The 17,169-nt window shown below is 37.8% G+C and overlaps 1 protein-coding gene across 1 annotated transcript in view; it reads left to right on the top strand.

Moving 5' to 3' along the window:
- OTOG (otogelin) overlaps positions 1-17,169 on the top strand; it is a 91,956-nt gene that overhangs the window by 48,154 nt on the left and 26,633 nt on the right. Inside the window, exons 28-35 of the mRNA XM_064713871.1 lie at positions 559-678; positions 1,367-1,483; positions 2,334-2,490; positions 3,482-3,508; positions 6,263-6,427; positions 8,451-8,729; positions 15,922-16,039; positions 16,714-16,793. Coding sequence (XP_064569941.1) covers positions 559-678; positions 1,367-1,483; positions 2,334-2,490; positions 3,482-3,508; positions 6,263-6,427; positions 8,451-8,729; positions 15,922-16,039; positions 16,714-16,793 — 1,063 coding nt within the window. The remainder of the gene's footprint in view (positions 1-558; positions 679-1,366; positions 1,484-2,333; positions 2,491-3,481; positions 3,509-6,262; positions 6,428-8,450; positions 8,730-15,921; positions 16,040-16,713; positions 16,794-17,169) is intronic.

Here is a 17,169-nt window from a genome sequence, read left to right as displayed (position 1 = left end):
CTTGTTAAATAAGGCCTAATAAATCCAAGAATAGACTGTTGAAAATAAATTAAAGAAGCATTCAGCTACCTTGTCAATGAAAGTATTCATTCTCATTTATCGTTTTTTTAGTTACTCTTTTCTGTGTAACTGCTGTAACAACAGAGGCAAATATCTTTGGAGCAAAGTTTTCCTTCAGCTCTCATTCCTTACATGACTGAAGCAGATGTTATTTTACTGATGCTTAAAAATACATATAACTGGCTAACAGCTCCCTTTGCTGAACAAAAAGGTCATCTCTTTTTTTAAATGCTTGGGGACACATAACTGAAAAGGCAAAATAATGACATTGCCAAAATAAAATATCCTCCATAGCTTTGTTACGGAATTCTTCTGACTGAAAAGCTGAATTCTTTTGACAGAAATTTAGCTGAAAAAGGATCAAAATATGACATTTATAATTAAACAGCTGAAGATGCAAGTTGTGAAAATGATTATGACTGACAGGATTTCATCTTGTGAAAATATGTTTTTATAAATATGTATATATGTGTATGTATATATAATTTTTTTCCTCAGGGAGAATTGACTGGACTGTGTGGAAATTTTGATTTGAAGACAGTAAATGAACTGAGGACTCCAGATAATTTTGAATTAACAAACGCACAAGAGTTTGGAAACAGTTGGACGGCTGTAGAGGTACATGGAAAAAGAGAATGTGCTTACTAATATATTTTGCTAGTACTTTTTTTTGCTGTTATACTATAAAATTCATCTTGAATAAAATCAGAAGTTCATTGCTGAAAGAACCAGTCAGGCAGCAATACAAATGACAATATCAGTGGTTCTTAAAGATGCCATGAGCTGTTAAAGAAAAGAAACAAAATTATTTTTTTTTTGCTGCAGAGTGTTTACAGAGTAGAGAAAAATGCTGTAACAATATTTTGAATGTTTTTAATTACATTTGAACAATAAAGTAGTGGGATTTCTGTATAATGGAAGAATGTTGAGTTTGCTTTAGAGTGTGTTGAAAGTTTAGCTGATTTTTCATAGCTGGCAAACATTTTACTGTGCAGCCATAGAAATGGAAAGAAAAAAATTCTATTTGCCTCTCTGGTACCTCTGATTAGACCCCTAAGTATGTGTGTGTTTTTCTGCTGCTTTCAGTGGAATGTTTCATCAAATAGTGCCATTTTCCATCTCTTCTTCATTAGCATTAGCTTTTACCTCTATATCTTAGTCCAGCTTTAGTTTCATAAATGATGCATTTGTTTCACATTTTGCATCTTCCTTAAAAATTAAAAACCACAAAAATATGATTTGCAAGTTCAAAACACAAAGTGGTTATGAAAAAAAATTCTCACCTTCATTTTGCTTCCTGGTTTAGTGTGTTGACAGCCCTGACATTCGAAATCCATGCAGTTTGAGCCCCCTTAGAGAGCCGTTTGCCAAGAAGGAATGTGGGATACTGCTAAGTGAAGCATTTGAAGCTTGCCACCCAGTGGTGAGTTGTGGTCCAGTATATAAACAAGTGACATCGAACATAGCGCCAGAGAGAAATGTTACTCCTCAACGTCAAGCTATTTGTTATTAATGAAGACAAAAATACACCTAATTTGGAATGGTTTTTTTTAATCACAAGTATTACTTGTGTAAGAATAACCACTTGCTTTTCATGAAATGTGTTGCGCGGCACACCCATTTTTCATGCATATATAAACAAATATATTGAATGGGCAGTGTCAGATGGGAAAAACTCATTCCTAGAAAACTTACTCAAATGCAAATCCATGTAGAATGCGTAATATTTCAGTAAGAAAATTACCGTTGACAGTTTTCTTTGAAATTTTGTCACTTAAGACAAGACTTGAAGATACTGTAAGGAAAAATGACAAATTCTTGTGTGAAATTGCCTGATAATATGAAGAGAATATGAACTACTCACATGTAAAGAGGAGCTTTCCATTTACTTTGATTTCTTACATTTTATCTGTATCTGACTTCCTTAGAATTTCTGAGTTTTACTGATTTGTGGTCAGTTTAGTTTTTTTCTTTCATAAGGTTTTTCACAATTTACTAGGGCTTAAATATTATGAAACACAAGCCCACATCAGTATCTTAATATGCCTGTTCTTAATGGGTCATTGATTTAATTGTGTTGCGAAGGGCTGGACAAGATTTTATGGTGTGTCCCTATGAACATTTTTTTCTCATGTTCCAGGAAGCACTGAGAGTGAAATCTAGTTCTTCCAAGGTGGATATATTGTCTTTTGGAAGAGCCACAGCTTTGTGTCGAGGTGTTGGTTGGCAGCTCCTGTGGGAGTGTTTTTGATAAGCGATGTTTTCATTTCCAGATTGACGTCACCTGGTTTTACTCCAACTGCCTGACAGACACTTGTGGCTGTAACCAGGGTGGTGACTGTGAGTGTTTCTGCACGAGTGTCTCAGCTTATGCCCACCAGTGCTGCCAGCACGGAGTTGCTGTGGACTGGAGGTCTCCCAGAGTGTGCCGTAAGTTTGTTCGACCAGCACTGCCCCTGCCCTGCATTCGTGGCAGCCAGACCCAAAAAATCCATCACACCAACTGAACTTGGGGCCATGAATTGAATCTAAGCCTCACTGGTGCCTCTCATTCCCATTTCATTCTGGTCTAGCTGGATTATGTGCTTTTTCTGTGGTGGTGAATGATGCTTTTCTGCTCTTTATCCCTTTGTCCTATGATGTCAAAGAAGTAGTCATGGGAAGTCTATATTAGGATACAGCATGCATCCCTCAAACCAAAGGTGCAAAGTTCACAGCTCAAGTGATTTCCATCTTCAGGAGAACTTCGCTTCTTAATAAGATCTAGTAAACATACGTGCCTTATTAGAGCCACAATTAAAAGCCACAATATAAAGGTCTTCTGAAGAAAAACAAGTTAATTTTTAAGCTGGGCAGAGTCATTACCTTACAATTCCTCTCCAACAATTCTTAGAACTTACCAAAAATATCCAAGGCCCTTTTCTCTGACACCTAGTGGAAATGCCTAACAGAAGGCTGTCATTTCCCCAAAGATGGGATAAAAGAAGGGGAGATGCAAAGAATGGAAGGAAACAAGCATTTTTCTAACTTTGCGGTTGTACAGGGAGAGTGTGCAGCTTGCTCAGGGTCACACAGCAAACTGGCCTCAGAGTGAGGGGGTTACTCTTAACTTTGGATGGAAAAGGTGTGTTTTAATGTGAAGCTCAGTCATAGCCACTAGAGGTCACAAAAAGACAGCTTTTGCTATGTAAGCCTAGTGTTTCCTGCTGGGAAGTAATGCTTTCTGTACATCTGTGTAGTTTAAATTAGTATTTCATCTAAAGTACAGCAAATATTTGGCAATAACTTTTAAATAAATATTTGGTATGATCTAATTTGGCCGAGCATTTGGTTCACATCATAATTATCAAAGGGAATAGAAAACCTGTTTATCTATAGAATGCCAATAACTGCATTTTTTTTTCTTTTTCTTTTTTTTTAGCTTATGATTGTGAATATTTCAACAAAGGTAAGTTCTAAAGGAAGTGACAAAATATCGACAGACTCTTGGGCTTTTTAATTTAAGTCTTAGAATCTTTGTATGAAAACAACTGTATTACTGAAAACATTTGTGAATGTTATGTTGTTTAACTAGCCAGTTAGTAGTTTAACTGTTGTTTAACTTCTGTTTTGCTGCTTTAATTTGTTTTTTCAAAGGTTTTTAATTTCATAATTCCTGGACCTCTCCCAAGAACATGTATCTGACTAATTTTCTTTGCAGTGTGTCTGACTAATTTTCTTTGCAGTGATGGATGATGATTAAACAACTAAATCATGAAGTAATTAATGGAATATCAAGGGAAAAGTGCCAGTGGCACTACTTGCTGAGGTGCAGTGCAGTTCAAAGCTGAACAGAGCCCAGTGGGTTGTTAAATCACTCACAGCCTCCTGTGCAGCCTCCAGAGTGAGGTAGCTGTTAAGCTATGGCAACTTTTTGTCCCCAGAGGGGAACAACTCTCCTGTTAGTCTGTGTGACCCAGCCTGGAGTTCCGGAGTGACCAGCATTGCTGCTGCATTGGGGTGGCTGTCAGAGGGGTGCAAACCCTGGGGAAGGTGCTGGACCATACCTTGAACCTGTGCAGGGTGCTGTGTTAGCTCTGGAATCCATATTCAGGCTATTTCCAAATCACCCTGCCTGTGTCTGCACAGTCAGATGTGGCACACAAGGCAGCCTGGTGTGAGGAAGGGTCAGGGCTCATGCTATTTATGCTGTAACTCTTTATCAAGCTCATCTAGATGCCTGTCTATCCACATAGCATGGAGTATTTTGGTCTTCTGATCAATATTGCAGCAGCTCACTCCTGCAAAGGTCTCAGAAAGGGACCAAGTTAAATTAGGACAGACTTTTGCAATGTACCATGCCCAAAAAATATGGCCAAGAAATGTGCCTTTTCTCATTCATTGGCTTCTGAAAAGATTTTGAGTGGAGTCAAATCACTAATGCATGGTAATTTTATCTAAATCATCATTTAAAGACTTGCAATTAATTTAAATAAAGGATAGTTGACTATAAGAGGTGATTGAAGGCTTTGAGCTTTCTTTTTGGTTTCTTTTTTTCATAAAAGAAATACAGTCTGATAATAGACAATGTTAGTGCAGGTAGACTGCAAGTGCAGTGCCTCTAACATCTGTGGTGATGGTGAAGCTAAATGATCACACATACTTTTAAGGTGTGTTATTGCCTTTGTTACTTAATTCTCACTGACAGAAATTAGTGGAAATAATGGAGGTTTGTGCATGTGACCAGCCTTGAAATAAACATGGTTATTGTATACTTCTTTCTTTGTATTTTTGTACTCCTTGCTAATCCAGCTCATCAGGATTCAACATAGACTGTTTCAGAGCTGTCAGTGGGCAAAAAAAAATATCATCTCCATGCTGAATATTTTCTTGTCGATGTAACTTAGAGTAGGATGACCCAGAATTACTTTGTTTTGAAGACAGGAAGGTTAAGAAGTTGTCTTAGACCAGAAAGAGGTATTCACTTTGTGATGAATCCAGAGTGAAATAGTTCCAGTCCTACTAGAAGCAGAAGCCTTTTGTCTTTGGTCAAGGGGAATTATCAGCTGGTGGCTTTTGTCTCTCAGCTTTTGGATGGGCCTGAGATGGGATACTTAAAGATATAAGGATATTTCCAGAGCACTTTTAAGTAGTAATTTAAACATGGTTTTTCAACTCCCTGCCCTGAAGGTAAAAAGATATCTTTGTACATGTTTAGGTGGGAATGGACCTGTATCCTAACTGGCTACCTTTTCATGCCATTAGAATTTAATGGTATGAAAAGGTAACCATTTAGGATACAGGTCTCTACTTGTAATGCAGCATCCTTAGGATTTCAAAACTCTGAATAAATTTTAAGGTTTTGGAGAACCAGAGTATGAAGGCAAGCTGCAAATTGCAGTCCAAAATTTTAACCTGTTGGAACAGATTTTAAGAGTCAATGCTATTAACTTCCCAGCTGATAGCTGCAGTTACCTCAGATGTATGCTTGCTGTTTTACCATGTGGGTAAAATGGTAATGAGGTGAACTGCTCAGGTGAGGCATAAAATGCCTAATTTTAACAGGGAACTTAACAAAAATAGTTTAAAACATTTAAAAATGAACTCTATTTTTCTGCAGTAAAGTTTGATCTTAATGAGGTGTGTCATTTTAAGGTTTACAAAATAAATTTGCAATTTTTTGGCTCTTTTCCCTTATAGATAAAATATGACCATTCTTTGCTGATGATGCTGATCCCTTCCTGTCATACTTCACAAATAAGACTTCACTGTTCAGGGAATTTTTTGATGCTTGTTGACAACAAAATTTTATTCTCTGCAATATGCCTTATGCTTTGGACATTAATAAAATAGGTTTTAAAAGGTAGTAAGAAGTGTATAATCAGTTCAACCATACAAATAAATAGTTTAGAAGGATCCTAAATCAATTAACCTAGGGGCCAGCTAACTCCAATGAAATTATTATGAAACCAAAGCATATAAGAGGAACAAAAAGGAGAAGCTGGTCATGAATCTTGAAAATTGAAAGTAGGTATTCTTGATAGTTTTCAGAACATGTGTTTTCTAAAAAAAGGTTTGTTTTAGTTTTCTTTCAAGTTGAGTGCATGGCACCTAGATCTGTTTGCAGAGTGGTGAGATGTGTTTTTCCTCACTCTGCCCTAATGCTTAGAGCTCAAGCATTTGTGACACTTGACATGAAAAATAATTGTTTTTTCCTCCACAGCCCTGGGAAAAGGCCCATACAAACTGGTCAGCTATTTGGATGGAAGATCTGTAATAGCAGCAAAATTGGTGGACGGTGTTGTTTTCCCTGTGAAGGAAGATGATGTTCCTGGGCATGTAGTGAGCTTCATGCTGACTTCAGGACTTTACAAACCCAAAGCACATGGTAAACTCATAATAACCTAGCTTCTTAAATAAGACAGAGCAGACTCTGCCCTTGTCTTTAAGAATAAACCTGGGTTAAAAATTTATTGTTTTATCAGTCAGTTAAATGTGCACTTTAATGTCTGCCAAAATTTTCTTTGGTGGATTTTAGATGGTAGCCTTGTAAGCAGTTGAAAAGCAGCTGCCTCCCCACACCCCAGCCTTCAGAAGCACCAAACTGGTATTGCAGCCCAGTAATCTGTGTGCTGCTCCCTTAACCTCTCCTCTGGTAGGACTGGGACAGAATGGGAGAGAAATGTTGCAAGGGAAGTGCTCCCAACCTCCCTTGCTCCGCCACCATCACTCATTGCCTGCCCACACACACAGAGATGCCTTTGGCACTGACTGAGCTCTGGAAGGGCGAGTGCTGCAAATCTGTCTCCTTTGGGTCCCAACTTAAGTTACCCTGAAGGAAGCTTCCCTCTTCATCAGATGGAAGGCGTGTGGCACACCTTCAGAGATGTGCAGAAAGGCTACAAGAGTATATCCAGCATTTGTGACATTATTAAATGCTGAAGTTGTCTGCATACACAGCTTTAATACCCACAGAACACTTGGGTATCAATGGTTTTACTGACCAGAGTCCCCTGATGAGCTCTTTGGGTAGCCTGAAGGTGGCTTTGTGCCACTTAAAAATTATAAGTCCTTGATTACTACAACTGCTGTCTGTAGAACTGACACAAGAGCTCATGTAACAGAATCTCTGGGGATAGATTTCTTTTATTAGTCATAGTTTTGAGGCACTTGTACATTGTGTTCAATTTATGTTTGGAAAGGGAAGGTCAGTCTTACTGTTCTGTTCCCCTATAAAAATCTCTTGCTCGGAATTTAACCTGGCAAATAGAGTTTGTGCCTTATGGACCAGTTTGAGCAAATGAAATTTCATCATTTGGTCATGAGGAATTTGCACAATCAATGTTCTGTATCATTATAGGACTTTCATGCCTCTTTGATACCTCAGCACAATGCATGTCTTACCAGTTTCAGGCATTCCTGGACAATGGAGAGTTTGGGGTATTAATGCACTGATTGGCTGTACAGCAGGTGTTAAAAATCACGCTGACTGTCCTTTGTTACTTATCAAAGAGCTGCTTGCTACAGACAATTCATAAAAAGGCATTCACTAGTACTGCTAGGTTTTTCAGATTATCTGAAGCTTTTATGCTCAGAAAACAAGGTGGTCTTCCGGAAGTGTTACACCAGAATGTGATAATATATCCTTTTAATAGAGATCATTTGTTTTCTAAGCTTTTTTTTTTAAGAAATGCTAGCCAGTCCTGGAGGGTTAGTTGATTTTACAGTAGATTAATGGCTGTTTTCAAGAGACTAGCAGAGTTTACAGCAAAATAGAATGAAGTAATTCTGTGAGCAACAGATGCCTGTGACAGGCTCAAGATCTGATGCCCTGCAATTGGCTGTGCAGAGGCTGCTTGAAATCAGAAACACTGCAGGGTAAGGTATCATGAGGGAACATTTGCCAGAAAAAAGACTTTGCTGTACTGTTCTTAAAGGGAGAGCTAGAGAGCTGAATGCAAAATACAGTTTTGTAATTTATTTTTAATGAAAGGCTGAGCTTTTAAGCTATCAATTCCTGATGGCAAATGTTACTTTTAAACCCAGTTAGATGGAGTTAAAGTTTTTATTAAACAAATGGCTTAGTAAAGACTGTAAATTAAGTTCTGCTTGACTGCAGGGCTATATTCCTTCATCCTGGTGTGGGCAAATGTCTCAATCTCTTTGTATTCCTGTTGGAATCTGTAGAGTATTTAGAAAACTTAATAATCATCAAAATCTAGCACTCTGCAATCCATAAATAGTGCATTTTCTCATAAGATTCAGGCTGTTTTAACTGGTAAGGCCAAAGCCAATTTTCATTCCTCATGCTACTAGAGTCAGTAGTGGTACATCAGAATGAACTTGGTTTATGATGCATTTATCAGCAAATAAACAAGTTCTGTGTGCTCTCTTCTGTTTTATTTTTTCAGATTCCAGCTTGATTTCATTTGAAACAGCTGAGAGACCAAATTATTTTCTTCAGCTGGCCTCCAATAATACTCTTGTTGTTTCTAAATGGAAAAAATCAGAAGATTTTCACAACAGATCTACGTTTGTCATTCACAAGAACACATGGCTGTCAGGATACAGTTCCTTTGAGTCATTTGCAAAACCAGGATTCTTCATCCACATTTCAGCCTCTTCAGCTGGGCTTTTGAAGTACCATCATTCAGAGGAGTTCAGACTGTCAACCCTTTTTAAACTTGTAGGTAGGTAATTACACTTCAATGGTATGAACAGCAGTTTTCTCCCTGGGCAAATCCAGGCTAAATGGTGGTGTTATTTTCAGAGGTGATGAGATTGCTTACCTCTCCCCCTATGTTACTGGGAACTGTGGGAATTCTGGGACATCCAGGCTCAAAATATTTTCCCTGAGCATTGTAGTGAAGATGAGATTCTATTTTCTTGTGAAAAATTAGCTTAACAGACTTTTTAAATAGCTTAGCACACTTTTTTTTTTTTTAAATGAACCAAATGGATTTGGAAATACATATCCTAGTGTATATTTTCTGGGCAATATTTGCTGTGGAGATGGTAAGAAAATTCTTTAGGAGTAGAGCATTCATACTCATAAATAATGGCTTCACAAAGGGAATAGAAAAGAACAGATCTCTAAAATTTAAGGTGTGTGGGCAACATTTTCTCTTTGTCTGTTGCCAAGAGAGATTTCTGTACAGTGAATTCTCTTTGCTAACCCTGTGGCCTCATCAGGAGTAATGTCTTCCAGTGCTAAGGACATGGCCTGTAGGCTACACCTTCCAAACATCATTTTCTCCTGAAAAATACCTTGGTTTTTATTGACTACACACTCAGAGATGCTGTGTCTGTTGGGGTGTTAACCACTAGTGTTTCAGTCATCATGTAGCTGGGGATATTCACTCCTCCTTTGGGATACAGGTGTTCGTTTCCCTGATGTTGCTTCAACAGATACAGCTTTTGAATACAAAACAGACTGCTGTGAGGGTGTTTCTACCTACTTGTGAGATTCCCATTCCCATAGTAGTTACATTCCACTGAGACATGAGGATCAGAAATGAAGAAGATATTCACTCTGAGGGCCATTTCTTAGGAGCTGGCCGCAGATGTTGACCCTACAAGAGCTGATGATAAAACCGCACTAAAAAATTAATGTAATTCAAGCTATTTCAAGTTCTGTTTGTTGTGTTTGTTTGTTTTTTGTTCGTGTTTTTCTATCAGCAAGGAAAAGAAATTATAAGAATTACCATTTTTACATTCTTAAACAAGTGGAACCATGCACTGAAATGAAGGTGACTTTGGAGGTCAGGAAAAACATGCAAGTTATATCAGTGTATAAAATAAAGCAAAACAAATTATTCATGTAACTATTCTCTGCTTTAGCTTTTACATGCCTTAACACATTAGATACATCAAACATTCATTTATGAAATTCAGTGACAACTATTACTTGCTGAAACCAAGTGTAGTATATATAATTGCAAAATTACTGCAAGTGATTATGTTCTAAAAATTTTATTGTACTGTAATTTTAAATGCATTAACTATTTGTTTATTTATTTAGCAGAAGTATTTTAATGTGTTCCTGGCAATACCATGTTTTAAAGTCAGTTGTTCATTCTCTGAAACTGAAGTGTATTTTACAATCAAAGAAAGAAAATGAAATACTGTATCAAATAAAGCATGGCCTGGCCATGTTTTGCGGTGACCGTGCTGAATTGTGGCACAGACAAACCTGAAGCAACCTCTGATTTCTGTGACAGAAGAGGCCAACTGTATGCCTCTTGGAGCTTCGTGTTATCAAAACACTGAATTAAAGTGTTAATGGTGTCATTGTGAATCTGCCCATGTTTTGCAGTACGTTATGCTGACAGCCTAATGCAGCTGTTGACTGGCACACTCCAACTTCAGAAAAATGACAGATTTTGTCATTGCCAAATGCCTGTTGCCTCTTGACAAATGCTTGTAATCACAGAGCTGTTGAGGGTTTCGAGCGGCAGAATTAGAGGGCTAATGCTATTACCAGGATGTTCGTACAGCATTTCAAGCAAGGCACTTTTTTGGGACATAACAAAAATATCTCCTTGGTCTTTTATCTTTGGGGGAGGAATGAAGAAGGTTAAAGCATGTTCCAATTCTCAGTGGTCGTCCATTAACACAGAATGGTATGTCTTTTCAAGTGTGAAGTCTTTATCCTCCAGTCATTATACCAAAAAATCCTATTTATGCCGATGGAAAACTAAAACAATTTACCTCAGCAAGTGGGATCAGATCAAATGATCGAGAGGTATTTCATTAATCACCACATCCGAGGGCTTGGGTTTCAGAGTTTTATAAGCAGAGGAGCATAGGGCTCCAATCTTTCTCCAGTGTGCTCTCACAAGGGCCAGCCTGCTGATGTAGGGTAATTACATGGTCTAAAAATACAGCAGCATTTGTTTAAGTTAATGGAAAAGTTACACCAGCTCCAGAGTGCGCAGGCAAAAGCGTATTGGGTTTCCTGCTGACTATTGTAAATGCTTTGCATATTAGATCAGAAACTCTTGAACCGGGAGCAGCTATTCCTGCGGAATCAGAGTATAAATATCAGGAGCAGAATAATAGGCCCAGTAAATCCCCTTGGCCAGAAAGCTCCTCATGAGACTTCTTCGTGCTCGGTGACGCACATGCAAAAGGAAGAATTTGAAGTGACCTGATCACCACAGCGGTAGACACACGTCTGTTTAAAGTCAGCTGACGAGTCACTTTTTCCAGTTTCATCGCAATAAATATTGTCATGTTGGGAGACACCAAGGCTGGGAAGTGTTTGCCATGTGAAGTCATCAGCTTGGAAATTTGGTTATTTTCATTATACTTTGCTTGTTCTGCTCTCCTGCTCTCACAAACATTTGAGGAAGTTGAGTAGAAAACTGAATTTTGATATGTAGTGTATACTTATTTACAAGAAAATACATTTTTGCATTCTATTCAGGAATTATTTTGCTGGCAGATTGGTATGCATTCTGTCAAAAGAAAGAATACTCTTACTCTTACAAGATGGACAATCACAAAGGTGTCATGTTAGAGCCATCAATTCCCATTTGAGATTGTTGGGAAATCATTTTATGTAGGAAATTTATGACCTTTTTATGGGTGTAGCTGCTCTTTTTTTACCCTTTTAAAAAATAATATGCTCAAACTGGTTACCTTTTATCATTCATATAATTGTCACCTATTTAGGATCACTATGAATTATTGTTATGTCTGTTATGAAAATGTGGCTTGCCCCATATAAATTCTGCAGCGAAGTATTAAATAATGCTAGTTATGTGCTGTAATAGCTAACTTGCTGTAAATACAAGGCCTGTTTTAGAGAGAATTTTTTAGCTAAAATTGAAATACCGAGATGCACTAAGTATAGGCCCACTGCACAGAGGCATTTTTCAGTGTTTAAGTTTGACAGAGAGCGCTTTTAATCTTTGTATTTTAATTAACTCAGTCACATTCAGAAACATGGTGCAAAACTGAAAATTAATTTAACTTTAGCGAAAAAGTTTTTTAAAGACCATCTCTTTACCTTTAGTCAGTTTTACACGGTACTACTGACTACTTTAACATCAATTTACTCTAATCCCCTTCCATCAGTAGAATTAATTTTCTGGAGTGTCCTGATTCACTCATAATGAGGTGCTGTTGAGTTTAATTTGAGCTCGTGTGCTTTGTTGGCCCAAAAGTTCACGACGTGAGGCTGGAAAATGCTGAGCAACTGCTGCTGTACCTGCAAATCCCACGTGTGCCACTGAACACACCTGCCTCATAGCTCCTGCAATCAGAATGAGCTTTCTGTACGATAACATCTTTCCTTTTTATGCTGCAAACACAAACATTTGACCTGCCATTTTTGGCTGTATAAATAGGAGGAGATGAAAGAGTTGCGTTAACATTGAAATAGCAAACTGAACCGTACTTGGACAAGAGTTAGGTAATTACACTCTGCTTCCAGTGATGTTTTGGCTGGGCACAAAGTTTGGTTTTTCCAGTGATATTTGCTTACATTTCTCATTGCAGAAACTTAGAAGTCATGAGCAGGGTTTGTTATTCATTTGAGTGTGCTAAGTGGGTAGATAGGATTTCATGTTTCTAAAATTGTAACTCAAGAGACAGGCAATCTAAGTTACCAAGCAGAGTTTTGCCTCCATTATAAATAGAACTAATTCTAAAGCAATTTTTGTGCCTACTAGATTTTTAATAAAATTTGTATTAAAGTAACAAAAAAAAAAAAAAGGCATCAGGTAAGAATGAAAATCCAAATACATTATTTTTCAAATTATTTTTTAGATGTTTATTTTAAATAGAGCATTTTATTAACACTGGACCATTTCAAGTTGTAGGGTTTATTTTCAAGTAAATAGCCATTTTTTGAGCATAAATTGAAATTGTTTATATTATGGAGATTCTTACAATGGCAGATTTTGTCCCTGTGACACGAAGGTCAGCACAGAAAATTCAGGTGCTTGTGAACAGTAAAAATTGTCAACTCACAAAAAGAAGTGGCCAAGTTACTGAGAAAGGCACTTGTGGCTCAGCAGAACCTCATGGTCTGTCAGTGATAAAATATCAGAAATCTTCATTAAATGGTAGCAACTGCTGTTGTCATCCCAGTTTTATTTTTGAAAGCCATGAAGAAGAAAATCATAAATTACAGGGAAGAAGATGCTTCTCTGATGTTCAAGAAGACGTGAAAGCAATGGAGTTGGCAAATACCTTTTAATCTATTGTCTTTGGCCATGTTCATACCTGTGCTCCCACAAGGGGTTTCTCTATTTTGATGTGCCAGCTCATGTTGGGTAAGAGAACTGTGGGCTCAGCTGGCACATCGCCCAGCTGGGGCCACTGTCACCCAGGACATCCGTCACCACTTTGGGGAGCATTTGCTGTGTCACCCTGTCAACAGGAGGCAAATGCTGCTAGGCTGGACAAGGAGACACATGGCTGTCTCCAGATGCCATGACAAATCCTTTTGAGGAGCACATGCCTGGTGCGAGAAGCTTGATTCATTGTGTGTAAAGTGCAAATCATTGTTCCGTGGTGAGGGAGCTCTGCTGGTGCTCAGGCTGCAGTAAGCTCGTGTTACTGGTTGCTGGAAGGGGAATTTAAGTATTAAAAAAATGGGAAGCATGTGGTGGAGGTGGCTGAACAGACCAAGTGACCTCAGCCATTCCTCATGTGGCTTCCTCTCAAGGCCCTTCACCATCCTCATTGCTCTTTTGGGCACTCTCTAACACCTGACTGTCCCTTTTTATATTGTGGTGACCAAAACTGTACACAGGGCTTGAGGTGAGGCTGCACCAGTGCAGAGCAGGTTTTTTGTCTTCATTTTGTTTTGTTTTACAGTGGCCTGATCCTTGGGATGCTGAGGCATTCCAGAAGTTAGGTTGACATTAGTGAAAACTCTAAATATGAGGAATTATTCAACTGATGTTTTCTTAATACTCTAAAGAATTTTTCCACAATTCATAAAAAAGCACAGATATCCTCATACCTTATGGGTTTACAGAGACATCCTGAAAACTTTCTTAAAAAAAGGGAAAGCAATTCATACAAATACTCAACTCTTGCTGTGGTGATTTGGTGTGCTCTTTAATGTAGTTTGCACACTAAAAAACACTGGTACAACTTGGCCTTGCATACTCCATTGTCTAAAATCCCTTGACTGGAAAATTAAATGTCCATTTAATTTTCTACAGCTCTTTGAAAGAAATTTTTAATTACCAAGTTTACAAATTCTTTGTTGCCCACAGTTCTTTTTGTAGAAGTAGAGACAAAATTTGTGAACAAGCATGACTTCATTCTTGACTGAAGGCAGCATTTATGAAGCACTCAGCAAATGCTGTGCATTTATGTGGAGATTCACCCCAAATCCTACCAAGGCATGCAACACCACCAAACTCTGTGAGCTTAGTCTGTAGGAAACCTTGAGGAAACTGTGGCTATCATTTAATAAAAGTCAAGGTTCATTTGGAGAATGGGAGATGGTATGTTAATCCCAGCATTTGGAAGTGTTAATTCATGGCCACCGTTCTGCTAAATTGAGAACCTGTCATTCTTCATCAGGTTGCAGTCTGTCTTCTGCAGGCTTGTACTTTTATTGTGTTTGAAATTTATTCTATGGTTAATGGTGAGTTCTGTGGCCAGAGTTAAAAGTTATGGATTTGTCTCCTTACTTAATCTAGGGTAGACTAATGAATGAGATTTCCTAGATTCAACTTGGATTTATGTTCTGTTATCACTACTTTTGGTGATTGCCCGTGCCAGCGTGTCTCTGAAATGTTTTGTCTTTCTGCCATGTATTTTCTTTTTGTCCTTAAACCTTGTATTTCTGGTATGTATTTTCTTTTGTCCTTAAACCTTACTGCTTCATGAGTCTATGCATACAAGACCTCATAGATCAGTCAATAAAATGTATGGCAAAAATTCCCTTCCCCCATTAGATTTATGTAACTTACATTGGTGTCAATGGAAGGGATCACAGAAGAATTCAGTCACTTGTACTTATCTTCTTATGAGAACATAAGAAATGCATTTTTAACTGTCATAAGAATTATGTTTTTAAAAGGAGTGACAAATTACATTCCTGGATAAAATGAGGTGTAGAAGGGGTAACACTAGATGGCAACATACACACCCTTTTGTCTGAGTTTGATTTCTGTCTTTAAGAGAATTATTTTTATTTTAAGTGAAGCCATTAACATTTAATAATGATAGTGATAATTAATAATAAGTGCAGATTCCCTAAATTGCAGGAATAAAAATTTTTCAGTATCTTCATGGAAAACTTGACTGTCTTCAAGAAGCTGTAAAAGGGCTACTCCTTGTATCTCAGTCAAGCAAAGATCAGGAAAACTTAAAAAACACTTCAAACCCCCACAAAAATGGAACTTCTTTCTAAGTTATTAACTGCCTTTTTTTTTTTTTTTTCTGGTGCTTAATGTAAACATTGTTCTAGAGCAGTTGCTCTTTGTAGGCTCTGAACAACATTGCTCTGAGCTCAGGTTTACCAGTTTAGAAGGGATTGTTATAAGATGATGGTTGTCTTCTGCAGGCATGAATGTACAGGAAATGTCACTGCCCTGCCCTGGCTGCTGCTAGAAGAGCTGGGGTGGGCTCTCATAGTGCAGGGACTGAAATCCAGATATAGCATGTAAATCTTGCAGGTGTTGGAAGAGCCACTGGGCTAACCCAGCTTTGTGCAGGGAACTGTTCTGTGTGGAGGTGTGGGAGGGCTGGAGTGCATTTGAATTTGTGTTTCTGTTGTGTGACTTGAAAGTCCTTCAATAAACACTGTGTGTGTAGATGCTACAGTAAATGTAGGGCACGCCTCTTACTGATGTGTATCTGTGAGTGCTGAAAGGAATGCAAGAGTAACAGATCTGTGTTGGTTTTCAGATGTCAAATTTAAGCTTCTGTCCCGTTCCACGTGCGAATGGCGTTATGATGCCTGCACAAGCCCTTGCTTCAAGACATGCAGAGACCCTTTGGGAAAAAACTGTCAGACTGTACCAAAGTAAGTGTCTGTATTTTTATGGATAAGTGTGTAGTTTAGGCAAGACACTTAAGCCGGATAATAGGAATACAAGGCCCAAATGTAGACTTAACATACCAGGACTGTAAGCATTGGTAGGAAGTTAAGTGAAAGAGGAAATAAATGGAATAAAACCTGCTGCTGCAGCTACATAAACATGACATTTCAGCCTTTAGTGTACTGTCAGGTTCTGAAATGACTGCTATATTTGTAACTTTCATTTTGGGAGTATTACAGAGCATTAATGAAGAGAGGTTATCACAACTTTGTTTCAAACAGTTGTGCCCTTGCTTTTCCATTATGTCATTGCAGCAGCTATATCTGGCCTTGCTTTTTCCTGTGATGTGAAATTTGTGCTAAATCTGGTAAAACTGACATGCAGACTTTGACATATAAAAATATTGGGTATTTGTTATAGCAGTAGCGTTCACTCTTGAACCTGTGACTGTTCATTTCAAAAGCTGAGTGTCACAGAGTTCATGTTTTCCCTTAGATCTGGGAGGGAGTGGAAGCCATGGCAGTGACATTTTGAAGGAGTACACTCAGGTGTACCAGACTGTCTGCTTATAATTTATATATAGATTCTTTTTCTGCAATTGAATTCTTGATTCAGAAGATACTGTTTGATTGGTTAATACTACTTGTTTTTCTTTTAGAGTGGAAGGATGCATCCCTGCCTGTCCTCTCAACATGTTGCTGGATGAAATCACTCAAAGATGCGTGTATTTTGAGGACTGTATGTCTGAAAACTTATATATATATATATCATATATTAGACTTAGCTTAATAATTATTTAGTTCTTTAGTCATAATTTTAAATATCGCTGCCTTTGTGTAACTGTGACCTTAGTTATGTGAGCCTTCAGCTCACTAAACATACATTTTAGCTAAAATAATTTAGTTCCTCAAATATATGAGACAAATTTTAAACTAAGAAAGTTGTTCTTTCTTCATAAAATGTTTCAGTAACATTAGATGTCAAGCAAATGATTTAAAGAATTTATTTTTAAATTCGTCTATGAGTTTTAGAAGTTTACAGGCTATTGAAAAGATCAGTTATACCATTTAACCTAGAACTCTGGTGGCTCCATCACTATAATTATTCACCAATT

Source organism: Zonotrichia leucophrys, chromosome 5 (assembly GCF_028769735.1).
Source record: "Zonotrichia leucophrys gambelii isolate GWCS_2022_RI chromosome 5, RI_Zleu_2.0, whole genome shotgun sequence".
In the NCBI taxonomy this organism is placed as follows: Eukaryota; Metazoa; Chordata; class Aves; order Passeriformes; family Passerellidae; genus Zonotrichia; species Zonotrichia leucophrys.
The sequence above is the reverse complement of the archived record's forward strand: the minus strand, read 5'-3'. Positions and strand labels throughout refer to the sequence as shown.